Source organism: Lagenorhynchus albirostris, chromosome 4 (genome assembly GCF_949774975.1).
Source record: "Lagenorhynchus albirostris chromosome 4, mLagAlb1.1, whole genome shotgun sequence".
Taxonomy (NCBI): domain Eukaryota; kingdom Metazoa; phylum Chordata; class Mammalia; order Artiodactyla; family Delphinidae; genus Lagenorhynchus; species Lagenorhynchus albirostris.
In genome coordinates, this window is record NC_083098.1 from 3,141,010 (window position 1) to 3,157,367 (window position 16,358).

Genomic DNA, 16,358 nt, shown 5'->3' on the forward strand with positions numbered 1-16,358 from the left:
TATACTCAGCCCCACGAACAGTACTCAAACTTTTATTAATTTCTGTCTTTTTTTAAAGATTTTATACAAATACCTTTTGTATTTTTATTCTTTTCATTTTAAAGGATAAAAACTAACAAAAGTAGAATAGCATAGGATAAATTAAGAGAGAAGGAAAAAAGAGTGACAAAATAAAAGAGCCATGAATGAGTCGAAAAACTGTGCTACACTTGCTAGTGATGAGTCATAATTTGGCTCTAAGATCCCTTACAGCCACAAAGGAAATCAGATCAGTCCCAGAATTCAGCAAACACAAGATAAAAACAACTAATTGTGCAGGAGTACAGTTGTTCTTGGTACTGGGACATAATAAACAATGTCCTCAACAATCTCTTCCCATAAATAGTACAATCAGTTCTTAGGCATCTTTCTTATGACAACTCAGATGTCATCTGATAGAGATACACTTTATTGCAATTTATTCAAAAATAATTCAAGGGGGCATATTTTTTTAATGTCACTTATTTAACAATCACATAAATGGTATATGCTCTGTGCTGGGCACTGTTCTAGTTACAGTAATAACTCAAGGGACCCTCCTAGCAACCCTACTGGTTGGATACCATTATTATTCCGGTTTTACAATTGAGAAAATTAAGACAGAGAGAGAGTAGGTAACTTACCCAAGTCTCCAAGTTAACAAGTGGTGGATTGATGAGTCCCACCAGGTTGTCAGTGTTTTAATCACTAGATTATGCTGCCTTTTCTGGTGGTCTTTGGGTAGATGTGTTGTGATATGACTCAGAAGCAGGATTTAAGACTTTAGAAGAAGAGACAAACCCTTTGACTTTCAAGATTTTCTGGCTAAACAGGGCCACTCATCTTTCTCCAAATTTAGTTGAGACATCGAGCCCAGTGTGACCTTCCCAGTCAAGAACCTGCATTACACCCATCTGTTTGGCCAAAGGACCCTCTGCTTTAAATAGTCAGTGGAGCTGGATTTCTCAGATATTGGGCCACCATCTGTGTTATTAACTCCCCCGTGTAATTAGGTTTATAGAAAACAAATAAAATCCTCTTTGGAATAACTTCCTGAATATCCTTCTGTATAGCTGCCTGGGTGGCTGCCATCTGCAACCTGGAAGCTTGTCTCCAGATTGATCAATACACCATAAAAAATGAGCACTTCTAACATTTTTTTACACACCATCCCCCCAACTACAGTCTACTTGGAGATTTGCTACAGTGGCTATAGCCATCAGTAAAATTAGGTCTGATACCGATTCTTAAAAAAGGAAATATGTTCTTTGTTATAAAGCAGAAACTAACACACCATTGTAAAGCAATTATACTCCAATAAAGATATAAAAAAAATAAAAAAGGAGATATGAACGTTATATTCACATAATGTTTGTTGTTTCTTATTTAGCTTTCCAAGATAATCATAAAAGCCAGTCTTTTAGATTTGATTATAGTAACTAACTTCTTACTATTTTAAATATGTTAATTAAAATTCTATATAAATAACATGTAGATGATAAAAGAGAATTAATGCTTCCTTTACATTTAAGGTTGATTTGAGTGAGTTCGTTTTATTCTTAGGACTCTAGATGTATTTGAAATGACTAAACTGATACGCTTGAGAGTTTTCTAACCTGTATTTCCAGATTTAGACTACGTTTTTGCACACTTCAGTGGCATCTTCCTTGCAAGTACAGTCTACTTTCTGGCCTACTGTATAGCCATGAAAAATAATCCTAAACTATATCCCAAAGCAGTCTTGCCAGGTAAGAATATTAACGACAGAAACTCTTCTTACTCTGTGAAGTAAATCAGTGAAAGTATCATGCCCTATTCATTTAGCTTGAATAATCGTCTTCTGGAAACCAAGCCATTCTCTGTGTGTGTCCGTTTTTGTGTGTCTGTGTGCGTATGTGTTCATTCCCTCAGTGACTTTGGCCCAGTTCACCACCAAATATGAAGGATTTAAAAAACATGAAACTGGGGCTTCCCTGGTGGCGCAGTGGTTGAGAGTCCGCCTGCCGATGCAGGGGACGCGGGTTCGTGCCCCGGTCCGGGAAGATCCCACATGCCGCGGAGCGGCTAGGCCCGTGAGCCATAGGCCCGCGTACCGCAAAAAAAAAACAAAAAACAAACAAACAAAAACCCATGAAACTGGGTTTGAAATGCCAAGTCATTATTACAGAACCTAGAACTTGAACAATGAATCTAAGATTGTTTCCTGTGCTGAAACATCTTGTGTATTGAGTATCAGACTTTAGTATTTCTTCTTCACCAACTAAGGATGTATATTAAGAGTCAGAGTCCTGGGGCTCTCTCTCTATTTTTATTTATCTATCTATCTATTTATTTATTTATGGCTGTGTTGGGACTTTGATGCTGCCCTCGGGCTCTCTCTATTTGCAGTGATCGGGGGCTACTCTTCGTTGAGATGCATGGGCTTCTCATTTTGGTGACTTCTCTTGTTGCAGAGCACAGGTTCTAGGCACGTGGGCTTCAGTAGTTGTGGCTCGTGGGCTCAGTAGTTGTGGCGCACAGGCTTAGTTGCTCCACAGCTTGTGGGGTCTTCCTGGACCAGGGATTAAACCCATGTCCCCTGCATTGGCAGGCGAATTCTTAACCACTGCACCACCAGGGAAGTCCTGTATATATTTTTAAAGTGTCAACAAATATGAATCTCCAGTCACTTGGGAAAATAAACATTTTCTCCAAAAATTTAGGGGAAATTATTTTAAAGTTTAAAAAAGTTATGTTAAATGCACATGCTTTTGGATTTAATCAGTTAGGCATTGGTAAAAAAAAAAAAAGCGTATATATAATGAAAAGTTATAATTTCTCACTTATTTAAGAGTTTGCTGTAATTCGATATGGAATATAGAACCACAAGTAAAATTTTTTAAAGAACAAAATAAAGCATATGTCCGAGATTCACTTTGAGTGCCTGATTCATTTAAGCCAAAGTGTGCCACGGTACCACTATACCGTTATAGAAAATGGTAGGGTATTTACTGAATGTCTAGCTAAAGTATCCTGAAAATTTTAGCTGCTATTTTTATTCAAATTCCAGGAGGGTTTTTTTTCCCCCCTTAGCTAAGCATTATCTTGAATTTCACATATTTTTTATATTGTCACTAGGGAAAACATTTTCTCCAAAAAGTTAGGAGAAATTATTTTTGAGCTTAAAAATGGCATGTTAAATGTACATGCTTTTGAATTTAATCCACAAGGCATTGATGGTAATATATCTGTGTGTGCATATATATACATACACACACACACATATATAAAGAGAAATTATATGTATTATAAATATAATGAGAAATTATAATTTCTCACTTATTTAAAAGTTTGCTATAATTCAATCTGGAATATAGGTCCACAAGTAAAGTGTTTTAAAGAACAAAATAAAGCATATGTCAGAGATTCACTTTGAGCGCCTAATTCATTGAAGACAAAGTGTGCCACGGTACCACTATACCATTTTAGAAAATGGTAAATATTTACTGAATGCCTAGCTAAAGTATCAAAACTTTTAGCTGATATTTTTATTCACATTCTAGGAGTCTTTTTCCCCTTAGCTAAGCATCATTCTGAATTTCACAGATTCTTATGGTCATGGTTTAGAGTAAATGGTGTTTGCAGAATATGTCCAGACCCAGTATCTTCCCTGGGTCCCCCTCCACTACCCAATCTTTACCTCAACTACTATTTTGGGTACTTGATTTCATGTCAATAAGGTAAAAGGTGATCTTTATACCCACAGCAGTCAAGAAAAGAGAAATCATTTGGTTTCCAAAATGGTCCTAAAACATGGCTAAAAAACCCATGTTGGCCGTCAGTGTTGATAGGAGTGTGTTGATCTGAGCACTTTAACATTCCCGCTCTACCTGGAGTGTGGATTTTTCAGGAGGGGAGGTGGTTGGTAAATGTGTGGTGTGTGTGTGTTTCAGGATTCCTGTCTGGAATACTCTGGGCCATTGCTACCTGCTGTTGGTTCATAGCGAACCACTCCCTCAGCGCTGTGGTCAGTTTTCCAATCATCACTGCTGTAAGTAGCTGAACTGCTTTTCCAAATTTTTGTTTTTCAAACGTAAATCTAATTTTTCTCAAGCATTCTTAGTGAATCACTGAAGCCTGTCATGGAGTTTAATTTTTCAGGAGTATAATTAGTATAACAGATTCATGTAGGTAAACTGATACCCTCTAATCTCATGTCCTTGATCTCTAAGGGAATATTGCTAACCTCATTTTAGCAGGTTTGTTAATCTTTGATAACCTTGCAGTTTTTGTTTGGACGTTTTACCTAATTTCATTTGGGATACATTGTAATTTGCTATTGATAACAATATTCATATCTATATAACAGTTTATAGATGTAAAAAATGCTTTTGTGTGTATTATCACACTTGAATCTCATGACAGCCTTGTGAGACAGAAAGTATTTCGGCCCCTGTTCTTAGGGCTCGTCAATATTTTAAGGAAGGCTTTCAGAAAGTGCTGAAGCAAAGTATTGTCTCTGGATGGTGGCATTTATCATGCATTCGTAATGCAGTTTGCTTCATCTGATGTTTTTAGGTGCCAATCCTGTAGCGCATAGGTAACAGAAAAACAAAAATGTTTCTTTTGACATAGGCAGGACAGGTATTGTCAGGCTTGCGCCCATTTTGAAGATGAGAAAATTGAGGCAATAGCTGACAGAGTCGTCTGAAAGAACATGGCTACGTGGACATCTCAGGGTTTCTCAGGAGAGAGTTTCTTGCATGCAGGACTACATTTTGCCTTTAGTATAGAATCCAATTTAGAATGTTTCAGGTTCCTTATGGTACTAGGACCGACACACACACACACACACACACACACACACACACACACACACACACGAATTAATTGCTTTAACGTTGAGTGCTTATTTCTACTCTAGTATCTTAGATTGTTAAGTTGTTTACCTGCCTCCCTGCTTCCTAAATCATCATCATAAACAAAATTTGCCTAAAACATTTTAGCAGCACACCTGTGCAAGCCTACAAAACTGATATTTTCAAACACATCGTCTGGTCTAAAATACATTCCATAAAAGTTTGAAACATCCTTAAATTTTAATTTAAATTCTGGGTTTCAAACAGCATATTTTGACAGTTCTGTGTTCATAAAACTGTTGGCTTTATTTTTTATTTGAATTTAGTGGTACACTAAAGTGAACTATTTTAATAGGTTAGGTTTTTTTTAATTTAAAGGGCTCACATTTTGACATTCTTAATTTCAATTGCGGGAAAATGTTATCAAAATTGAGCAAGTTATAAGGAATATATATATATATATATATATATATATATATATATATATTTTTTTTTTTGCTGTACGCGGGCCTCTCACTGTTGCGGCCTCTCCCGTTGCGCAGCACAGGCTCCGGACGCGCAGGCTCAGCCGCCATGGCTCAAGGGCCCAGCAGCCCCGCGGCATGTGGGATCTTCCCAGACCGGGGCACGAACCTGCGTCCCCTGCATCGGCAGGCGGACTCTCAACCACTGCGCCACCAGGGAAGCCCTATAAGGAATATTTTTAAGTTTAAGTCCTCATCATTGGAATGGCGACCCAAATTTTTTCACAGAAAGGGTTTGTTTCTCATTATTTCAAAGATATTTAATGCTAGAAGTGACCATATAACAGGACAATGTAATGGGCAATGGGATATATCACTTACCAGTGAAATGCTTAAAAGTAAATTTGTAGAGCAAAGTATACAGTATGATGTGCACCTCGACTAGGGATGCAAATGTTATTTGACAGTCATATCCCACTACATAAGGAGGAATGACACATTAAAATAGATGCAGTCATTAATCACATCAAATTTAAGCAACATTTTGTATAAAATACACAGATAGAATTAAGCCACACAAGACAAACAGAAATACAAATAGAAAATGAAAACTATGATACAAGTGAGAAAGTCAGCAAATAACAGAGAGAGTAAATAGTTATGTGATTAAACACTGTTTTACTTCTGCTTGCAAAAGGGAGTGAGACAATGTGATAACTAATTCTTTTTAACTGGTAACATTATTTCCTCAGAAAAGACCAGTTATTTTCTAACACTAATTTTTTTTTTGCTTTTGTTTTTTAAACACTAAATTCTTAATAGAATTTATCCTATGGGGCCTTATACAGGGGACGTGGAACAATAATAAATAATATTCTTACAAAAATTTTATAGTAGATAGAGATATGGTTTTCCTCCTACTGTTTCTTGTATTAAGTTATGGTAAAGACTTCGCACAAGACATTAAAGCCCGATTCAGTGGAAATAAATGGCTACGGCAGGTGGGGTGTAGGCAAAGGGCCGGTGGAAGTGGTCACTGTGGCATTTGGAGACTCGCCCACCAGAAGCATGATTCTCAAACACTGTGATGAAAGCAGGCGTCTCACCCACCACGTGTGGCTTCCTCTGGCCCCTGAGGATTGTTTCCAGGAGGGACAGGTATTTCCGGGAGGTGAGGGCCTAGGTCTTTATTGCTACTGGGCTCTTGCTTGGTTTCACTGTCATTAGTTCAAAGACAGCCTTATCTGTATGCAGAAAAGATTCGGCCCTGCCCTTCAGATCTTACCTTCTTCTTTATTTTATTTTCATGGTAGAGCTAGACTGGTTTTAATTTTAACTTTTTTTGCTGGAAAATTTCAAAGACACCCATCACCCAGCTTTAACAATTATGAATACGGTCAGTCTTGTTTCATCAAGAGTACATTTTTCACGTCCCAGCAGCATACCCTTTTACCCTAGGACACGTATTTCCATTCTTAGGACCCATTGGTGACTAGACTGAGAGTTCCTTGAAAGCAGCATCTACATTGTTTATTGGCAAATATTCCATTAAAAAGAAAAAAAGAAAAGGAAAAGAGAAAGAAAGGAGAACAGCCCACGTAGCAGGACAGCGGGCTGGGTACCTGTGGTCCCGGTCTTCCTCAAGGAATTGAACAGCCGAATCAGCTTCTCAGGAAGGTGGAGCTTCTCCAGATGGCTCAAGCTCACCTGCTTTTCCAAGGCTGATTTATAAATGTGTAATTTGTACTCGTTTACAATAGAAAACTACGCAATCCCAGGGCCAGGACAGCTGTGACTCTTATTTAAGATGCCCTTCTCCGTTGACCGTCCTTTGCCAAACCAGGGTCCGCGCACACTTAGACTTCTGCTTGGGTTACATCTAGCAAGCACGGCTTCCAGCAACCACAGTGCTCCTTCCAATAACTCTGAGGCCATGTCTAAACTCATATTTAGGAAGTCATCAGCCAGAAAGCTTCAGAGGTCAGTGGTACCTCTTGGTATTGTCTTCTCCCACGTACTCTGAAGGGATTAAAGAGGATAAAATTCTTGAGTGATTGTCATGACAGCATTAATATTTACACCCTATTCTATCATTTCCTCCCATCCTGCCCCAGGTCACTATGAATCTGCTAGAGGGCCCAGGTGCTTCTTGTTCGGTTTGGATTTTGAGGCTTAGGACCATATGTCATTGGTAGAAGACAGTTCCTTTGACCTATTTCTCTGGCTCTTTTGATCTTGACTTTTCAGATCCCAATAAACAGAGAGTAGTGTGTTCCTATTGCTTTGCTCACCTGCCAGGAGTGGAGTCCAGCTTTGCTGAACCAGTCATGTAGACAGTTGGAGGGGTGGAGGGGAAAACAGGCTGGGATTGTTTATTTGAAACTCTTCCAGAGCGTGTGCAGGGTTTGAAAAGGAATCGTCAAAATGTTGATACAGTACACCTTCTACACAAAGACTGCAATTAATCTAAATTCCAATGTTTTCCTTTCTCAGTGAAAAAAATTAATAAACTTTAATAGCTTCAAGTTTTCAGCTATTTCAGTTTTCAGAATCTTCCTTTCTCCATCTCATTTCTTCTCTTTTGTGCTGTATTATCTCATTCCTGTCTTTGTCTCCTGCTCACTAACCTGTTGTTTATTTTTCCTTACACGGTTTTTCCATCTTCCCATAATACTATCTGTAGCATTCACTAGAGCATAATGTGAGACATAGCTGATTACTGTGCAGTAATATCAGCTAAAGAGAATCTTAAAGTACATGCTGCTCCCATATGCACATTATTTATCAGGTCCAAAAGAACACACTAAAATTTCTTTAGTTATGATATTATCTAATGCCAAAGGAAGTTATAAGTTTATTCATACATGTTTTCCTCTTAAGCCCATTTCTAGAATCCTAAGGAAGTAGTTCACCAGAAAAAATAAACTATTTGCTTATTAAAATATTTTATTATAAATCACATTAAAGAAACACATTGTATGGCATAAAATATTATAGCATCATCAAAATAATAAAAATGAAAACCATAGAGAAAAAAAAGGAAAAAAGTCTTCATTTTTTCACCTAACGCTACTTAGTTTAACTCAATGGTGAGCTCAGGTTGAGATTATGAATAGTTTTTCCTGACAATATTGTTATATTTTTACAATAGAAGTTTATTTGAGGAAAGTGTCAGATCAGCTCTCCACCTTACTGTATTTGTGTAGAGTACAGTCACAGAAAAATAACCAATTTAAATAAAGTTCTTATTTTTTTTTAAGGGTCCCGGATTTATAGCTGCAATGTGGGGTGTCTTCATGTTTAAGGAAATACAGGTATGTACACGAAAGGTGCAGGTGCAGTTGAGAAGGGTATTTAATACTATGTGTTATTTTCTGAAAATTGCATGCAACATGAATGAATTTGACAGGTCAGATGTTCAAAGTGCTATCATCTCTAACTAGGAAAGAAGATCTTAATGATGTGACAATTATTATGAACATGTTTTTCTCCACCCCAACTTCAGGGAAAAATGCTTTAGTTGACTTTATTTTCCTGTAAGAGATTTTGGTTAAATAATCCAATAAAATATGATAGAGGGGAAATTTTATCTATTGTAAAATATGGTAGATAAACAAGATGAAATATTTTTTATCCCAAAGATTAAAATATCCCTGAGGCAAATGGAATTTGGGAATAGATTTTCTGTTGGCTCTCATGCCTCCCAAGGTCTTCCATATCCAACCACAAGCTTTACAGGAAAACAGTGTGGTAACAGGTGACAACTACCTCTTCCCTCTTGAGTGTAAATGGTGCTGACATTTTTTTTTTTTTAATTTATTTGGCTGTGCTGGGTCTTTGCTGCTGTGCGCGGGCTTTCTCTAGTTGTGGCAAGCGGGGGCTACTCTTCCTTGTGGTGCGTGGGCTTCTCATTGTGGTGGCTTCTTTTGTTGTGGAGCACAGGCTCTAGGTGCACAGGCTTCAGTAGTTGTGGAACGGGGGCTCAGTAGTTGTGGCGCATGGGCTTAGTTGCTCCATGGCGTGTGGGATCTTCCCGGACCAGGGCTTGAACCCATGTCCCCTGCACTGGCAGGTGGATTCCTAACCATTGCACCAACAGGGAAGCCTCCAATGGTGTGGACTTAAAATTGCATTTATCAAATAGTTCTAGGATGTGTGTGTGTATTCTCATTAAAAATTGTTTTAGGATTTTTCCCCTTTACCTTTATTTGTGGAAAAAGTCTTCAGTTGAGCAATCTATGTGAATAGTATTTTGTAATAGTTTTTACTAAAAAAATATATAAACTAGAGACACTGTCAAGGCATCATAGATATAATACTTTTTGTCTTAATAAGCAGCAAATAATTCCTATTTCTAAGAAGATCTGATGTTGCTAATCTCTGGGAGCCATAAAGTGAACATGTCACTGGATAATTCTTAAAATGATTATCCAGCTTTACATTTAAAACATCATTTCATTCATTCCAAATGAAATGTTTTGACTTAGAAAGCCATAAGATGTTAATACAAGTAAGATTTTCAGATTGAAGAAGTAACAAATTTGTTTAGAAGGTATTTGGATCATGGTCTTAATTTTTGTGTTTTTAAATTTACAAGACAATTTAAAACATTTATAGACCCATAAGTTACTTTTGTGCACATGTTTCTTACTTATTTTAGTTAGGGTTGCTTTCCACAGAAAGTAATTCTATGCCTAAGGCATGCTGTAAATCTCTTTGCAAATATTTCATCTGCCTCATGAAGGATAATGATTTCTATAGAATTGGGTATTATACAGTATAACACTCTGAAGCCTTAGAAAAGAACAAGTAAGTAACCATAGCTTATTTGCAACTATAGATATAAATAAGCACAAACTAAGAATAGATTTATTATGAAGCATTTAAAAATTATTTTAGTCACTACCACAGTAATAATGATACTGAATTTAAAGTCTTCTTCCCTAGATACAAGAACTCCCTTAAGAGAGAGAATCCCTAACCATTGGGCCTCGTGTTAATTCTTCAGAGTCCTCTAAAAAGACACTAAGCACATTCAAAGAAATGTTTTTTTAAGACACCTCTTAAAAAATCAGCTCAGGCCAAATAGAGGAGGAACTTTTAAAAATGATAAAACATGACCAAGTAGGGTTTAATTCAGGAATGCGAGGATGGTTCATAATATGCAAGTTAATTAATGTAATTTATTATACTATTAGATAAACAGAAAGAAACTCTGTGACAATATATATTCAAAAGGCACTTACTAAAATTAAAAACCAGTTTTTAATTAAGAAAACAGCCTCTTACAATAGTAGAAACCTCTTACAAATAGGAGGAAGCTTTAGTTGATACAAGATGTCTATCAAAAAACAATAGCAAATATGTAACTAAGGTGAAACGTAAGAGTTCTCTGTCAACTCTATCTCAATAGAACTGAAAAAAATAAGAGTTCTCTGTAAGTTGGAAGTCATAGATTCTCCATCATTGCTATTATTCAGTATTTTCTGGAGATCCTAGCCAGTGTGATAAGATAAAATTAAGAAATAAGAGGACTAGATAGAGGAGAGAAAATTGTCATTTGCATATAACATTCTCTTCTTTAAAAATTTAAGAGTATCAGCTGAAAATCTTGAGACCCAATAAGATCATTTACTAAGGCACTGAAATATAGGATAAATATTCAATCAATAGCTTTCCAATATGTCACCAAGAACCAATTAAAAAGAGGAAAATAAATGCTATTAATACCTACAAAAAATTATAAAAATAAAAGAAAATAATTAACAAGAAACGTGCTGGATTTATAAAATCTTTTCCTCTACTGCACAAGTTTACTACAAAACATAAAAGACTATCAGAGCAAATAGGAGACTCATATGTCCCTGATGGGACGGCTCACTGTGGTTTAGGCAGCACCCCCAATTACATTCAGTGTAATTCAGATAAAATCCCAGTGTGTTTGATCTGCAGATTTGAGAGTGAGTGCAAAAGTTTGGCCAAGTATGTAAGTAAAAATAGAGAGAGGGCAAAGCTGAAAGCACAGCGAGTTTTGCTGACCTCTTAACTCTAGTTTAAAAAGCCTTACAAATCTGTCTACAAACAGAACTTAAGGTGTGTCCAGCGATACTTGTTCAATGCAGATACTGAGTTGCCTCTTGACAGCAACTTTAAAGGAAAGTTTTAAATACTTCCCATGCCAACGAGTTTAACAAAGAGTTATCAACTAGACAGTGTTACCAAAATCCTATCTGAATTTTTTAAATTATTTTTCTTAAAAAGAAGATAAAACCGCAGAGCAAAACAAAACCAAGACGTTTACCTTTATGACTCATAGGTCCTATCAGCTCTGTCTTGAAGCAGTCCTCAAAGACACGTATTTAAAAGTCTACAGCCTGGAGCAATAAGGACTTAATGGGAGATCCAAGCACCTTTTGAGTGAAAGAGTTTAACGATTTTATTTCATTTTAATGACATCAGTGCTCTGTTTGTCTGCTTTGCCCTTGAGACCTTCTTTTATATCTGATATCTGTTCTTCTTTGGGAAGTTTGTTTTAGAATCTTATATTTAGCTATTGTAAACTAGACAGACATCATATTTTTAGCAACACATTTTAGTCTGTGTGTCCACAGAAATCCCAATGTGGGGATTGTTACCACAGCAATTTACAGGTCCATAGCAACACCCAGATAAAGAATGAGATGATTTGTCATTTTAGCAGCTGTCTCAGAAATCCAAGTTAAACACTTTTCTTTGCTTCGGGAAGGAATGCTAGCATGATCTTTCTAAGAGTCAACATTCACCTTGGACAAAGGAAAACTATTTTGCCCAAATATAATCAGTCTTTTTATCTAGGACACTAGGCAGTTTGGACAGATTCTTAACCTTAAAAGGGAAAAAATTTTACCCCCTAAGGACATTGTTCTTCTGTCTACATAGACAATAAAATAGAGCGCTTATGAAGTGTTCACATAATTAGGTGGTAAAGTGCTGATAAGTGAGGCCCCATATATTGTTCTTTATTTCAGTGATTGCATCAATTGGCTAATTTACAAAGCACATTTGGAAATTGCCCGAGTGTATTGATTCTTTGAACAAATATTTATTGAGTGTCCACTCTGCACCAATACTGGCATCTAGGCAAAGGCTGCAATCTTTAAGACTAAGAAAAAGATGTCAGGGACCCTTAACACCTTCATGCAGGAGTGTGTGTGTGTGTGTGTGTGTGTGTGTGTGTGTGTGTGTGTGTGTGTGTACATAGGCTGCCCTGTGCCTGGCAAGGGTTGGTGCTAACAGTGAATCAGGTAATTCAACCAGCCCAACCCAACTTGCAAAGACCACTGTGGTCATCAAACAGAGGCAAAATCACCCACTTTAACCCAACTGTTTATTAAGATGATAAAAAAGGGGATATACCTTTTTGACTATATATTAATTGTCATTAATCTTAAAAAAAAGCTGGTAATAGTATCATATGATTTGACTATCAGGAGATCTCAGTGTAATTGAGACCCTATATTACTTGCCTCATAGTATTGGGTCTATATTTAAAGAGCTATATAGACAGCCTGGCAATCATTCAGAAGGAAACATCCAGGACCGTGCGGGACCTTGAAACCGTTCCATTTGAAAGATAGTCAAAGGAGCTAAAATATTGACCAGGGAAAAAGATGCTTCAGGGATAAAAGACTTTTATTTTTCAATGTTTGAGGGTTTATCTTGTGGAAGACAGATTAGAATTGATCTATCCGTACCCCTAGAGATGGAACTTATGAGAAATACAATATTTCTACTGCGCACAAGACGGTATTTCTTTGTTAAGGTACAGAGGGACTGGCTGCAGTGGGAAGTGGTCCTCCGTGCTTCCATCTTTAAGACAACATAGCTGGGCGAGTAAACTCCATCTCTGTTTTTCCCTTGCCCTTTAGACTGGTCTCTGTCTCTCCGTTTTCACTGCATCGTTTCTGCCCAGGAGGACTGCAGTCACCTTCTCATTGGTCCCCTTGCATCCCTTCTGGCTCCCTCCAATCTGTTCACCATCTGCAAAAGCGTGGGCTTTACAAAATGCAAATCCCATCTTTTCGCCACACCCAGCTCTGCCCATTCCTCCGATGTTTTCCCACTGCTTGGAAAAATAAAACCAAAAGTAGAGCATGGCCTCTGAGATGCCTGTGTGCTCAGGCCCATAGCTTCCAACCTCATCGAGCTCCACCTAACTCACTGCTGTAGCCTCGTGGACCTTCTCTTAATCCCTGGCGAGTACCATGTTTCTCTTGCAGCAGAGCTCTGCACACACATTCCTTCCACCCAGGATCTCTACCAGCTGCCCTCCTTCCTTATTCAGTTCATTGATACTTAGAAGCTCAACTCAACCTCAAACCTCCCACCTTAAGATTCCTTGGTAACACACAAACAGCCTTGGGCGTTTGCTTATTAGCCTCTCCCGGTCTTTTAACAAGCCTTTCTGTAATGATTTTATTCATTTCTGTCTCCCATATTATGTGAGTAACTGAATAGGGGCACGTTTTTGTTCACCATTTTAACCCCAGCAAGTGTGGATGCATAGTGGGAGCGCGCATGTGTTTACTGAATGGTTAAAGGATGGAGGACCTGCGGGGTTTCCAGAGAGTCAGGAAGATCAGGCAGAGGGGGGAGCAAAAAACATACAGGAGGTAGACCAGATGGTTACTAAGGTCCACAGCAATGTTGAGAGTCTGTGCTTTTTGCATATTTGGTTCAGGTTTTCTTAATGACAGTTATTCATTTTTATTACTTAGGGTCGACAGAACTACCTGCTGATGATACTTGCATTTTGCATCATCTTGGCTGGAGCCTTATGCACGGCTTTTTCTAAAATCTAACAACCACAAGGCCAGCAGATGGCAGCAGTGCTTGAGAACACGTCTCTCCTGGACACAGAGACTGTGCTGAGAACAAGGTTCATGTTCACACAGCAAATGGATCTCCAACCATCCCGGATTAGGGTAAATGATATTTTTCCCCCACAAACGTGAGAATGAAGGAAAACACTTTCAGTCGAGCATAAAAATGAGAAATTCTTCTAATGAACTATTTATGAAGCATTACGTCTAAGGATGCTGCTTTAACGACAATATATACTTACTGGTGCATAATCTAGAAAACCGTGTGGATTTCGTATACAAAGAACTTGGCACATGTCCAAATTTCCAACATATGAACCTCATTAGTGAAGAGAGGCATAAAAATGTTTGGGGAGGAGTGGGAAGAAGACTTATAGTGGAATTAGAATCCAAAGATATCTGGGGCCTTTGCGAGAAAAAGTAAATGTCAGAGTTGGTAACAGAATGTGAAAAGGGCCATTTCATTATTTTTAGCCCAGACTTATTTTAACCTCAAATTAATGTTGCCCAGTTCTCCATCACCCACCTGACTTAGCTCAAAGTGCCTTTTGATTATCTCCAGATAAAATCCATCCTCAGAGAACAAAAACTTCCACCGCTGAGAATGTGTGTAACACATATACATACATAAACAAGTACACACATGAATACACATGCGTATATGTATGTACTACTCCAAATTGGGAGGAGATTCTAGAATTGGTGAAGTGAGATTCTAGCTTATAGGAGTGAGAATTTTAAGGGACCAACACACTCCTTTAGATGTACAATTTAATTTTTTTTTCTGAAATATACTTTTCTAAAATCCCTCTTGTAACCAGTGGTTTTCTTCCTGTTTTAACTGGCGGTTTCCACCAGGTAAAAGAAAATCACAGAAAATGATAGTGTTCTTTAAGAAAACTGAAATGGAACTGCTAGTACAATGTTTATCACCGTGGTTCCCAAACTGTCAAAATAGTCGAATTAAAAAACCTGGAAGAGGGCTTCCCTGGTGGCGCAGTGGTTGAGAGTCCGCCTGCCGATGCAGGGGACACGGGTTCGTGCCTCGGTCCGGGAAGATCCCATGTGCCGCAGAGTGGCTGGGCCCGTGAGCCATGGCCGCTGAGCCTGCGCGTCCAGAGCCTGTGCTCCGCAACGGGAGAGGCCACAACAGTGAGAGGCCCGCGTACCACAAAAAAAAAAAAAAAAAACCTGGAAGAGTGCTGTGTCAATTTCACCCACTCCCTCTCCTAGAAGCACTTTACTTTGTTGCTAGGCCAGGCAGAAGGTGTGTGACTCCCTAGTTAATCTGTATGGGTTCAAATCCCGCCTCTGCTTCATCTTAATTGTGTGACTTTGGATAAAGGTCCTGCACCCCCTGTATCAGATTCCCCATCTGTAAACTGGAGATAAGGGTAACATCCATCTCACATGGTTACTGGGATATTCAAATTAGTGAAAATCTGTGAAGTATTTTCATGAGTGTCTGGTGCTTGGCAAATATATAATTCTTTTTTTTTAATTCACTTTTGGCCGCACTGGGTCTTCGCTGCTGCGCGGGCTTTTCTCTAGTTGCGGCAAGCGGGGGCTACTATTCATTGTGGTGCACAGGCTTCTTATTGCAGTGGCTTCTCTTGTTGCAGAGCACGGGCTCTAGGCACGCGGGCTCAGTAGCTGTGGCTCGCGGGCTCTAGAGCGAGGGCTCAGTAGTTGTGGCACACGGGCTTAGTTGCTCTGCGGCGTGTGGGATCTTCCCGGGCCAGGGCTTGAACCCGTGTCCCCTGCACTGGCAGGCGGATTCCTAACCACTGTGCCACCAGGGAAGCCCCTCTAATTCTTAGCTATTGTAATATGTCTTGTTTGAGAAAGAAAGCCTGTGTCTGTAGATTGGAGAATACTTTGTAAGAGCTACTCCTCTCACCACCACCCACACTCAAACAACTCCTTATGCCTCTCTATGAGCTCAATTTAAAAATGATCCTGGAGTCCCTGTTTAATTGTTGAAATGTGAATATAAATAAATATTTGATTGTAACATCTTCCAAAAATTCATTTTAATTTTAACCTAAAGTGTTGATATCTTTGAATCAACTGACATGATACGAAGCTATTTTTCTTGTTTAAATATATTTTAAAATTTTATATTAATGGCATTGAATTATTCTTCAGCTGAGGTTGCCAGTTTGTATGCAAAATTT

General features: G+C 38.3%; 1 protein-coding gene across 1 annotated transcript in view; it reads left to right on the top strand.

The window, feature by feature from the left end:
* Positions 1-14,160, top strand: part of TMEM144 (transmembrane protein 144) — a 34,453-nt gene extending 20,293 nt beyond the window's left edge. Inside the window, exons 8-11 of the mRNA XM_060147079.1 lie at positions 1,647-1,766; positions 3,951-4,048; positions 8,581-8,634; positions 14,077-14,160. Coding sequence (XP_060003062.1) covers positions 1,647-1,766; positions 3,951-4,048; positions 8,581-8,634; positions 14,077-14,160 — 356 coding nt within the window. The remainder of the gene's footprint in view (positions 1-1,646; positions 1,767-3,950; positions 4,049-8,580; positions 8,635-14,076) is intronic.
* Positions 14,161-16,358: the final 2,198 nt, after the last annotated feature.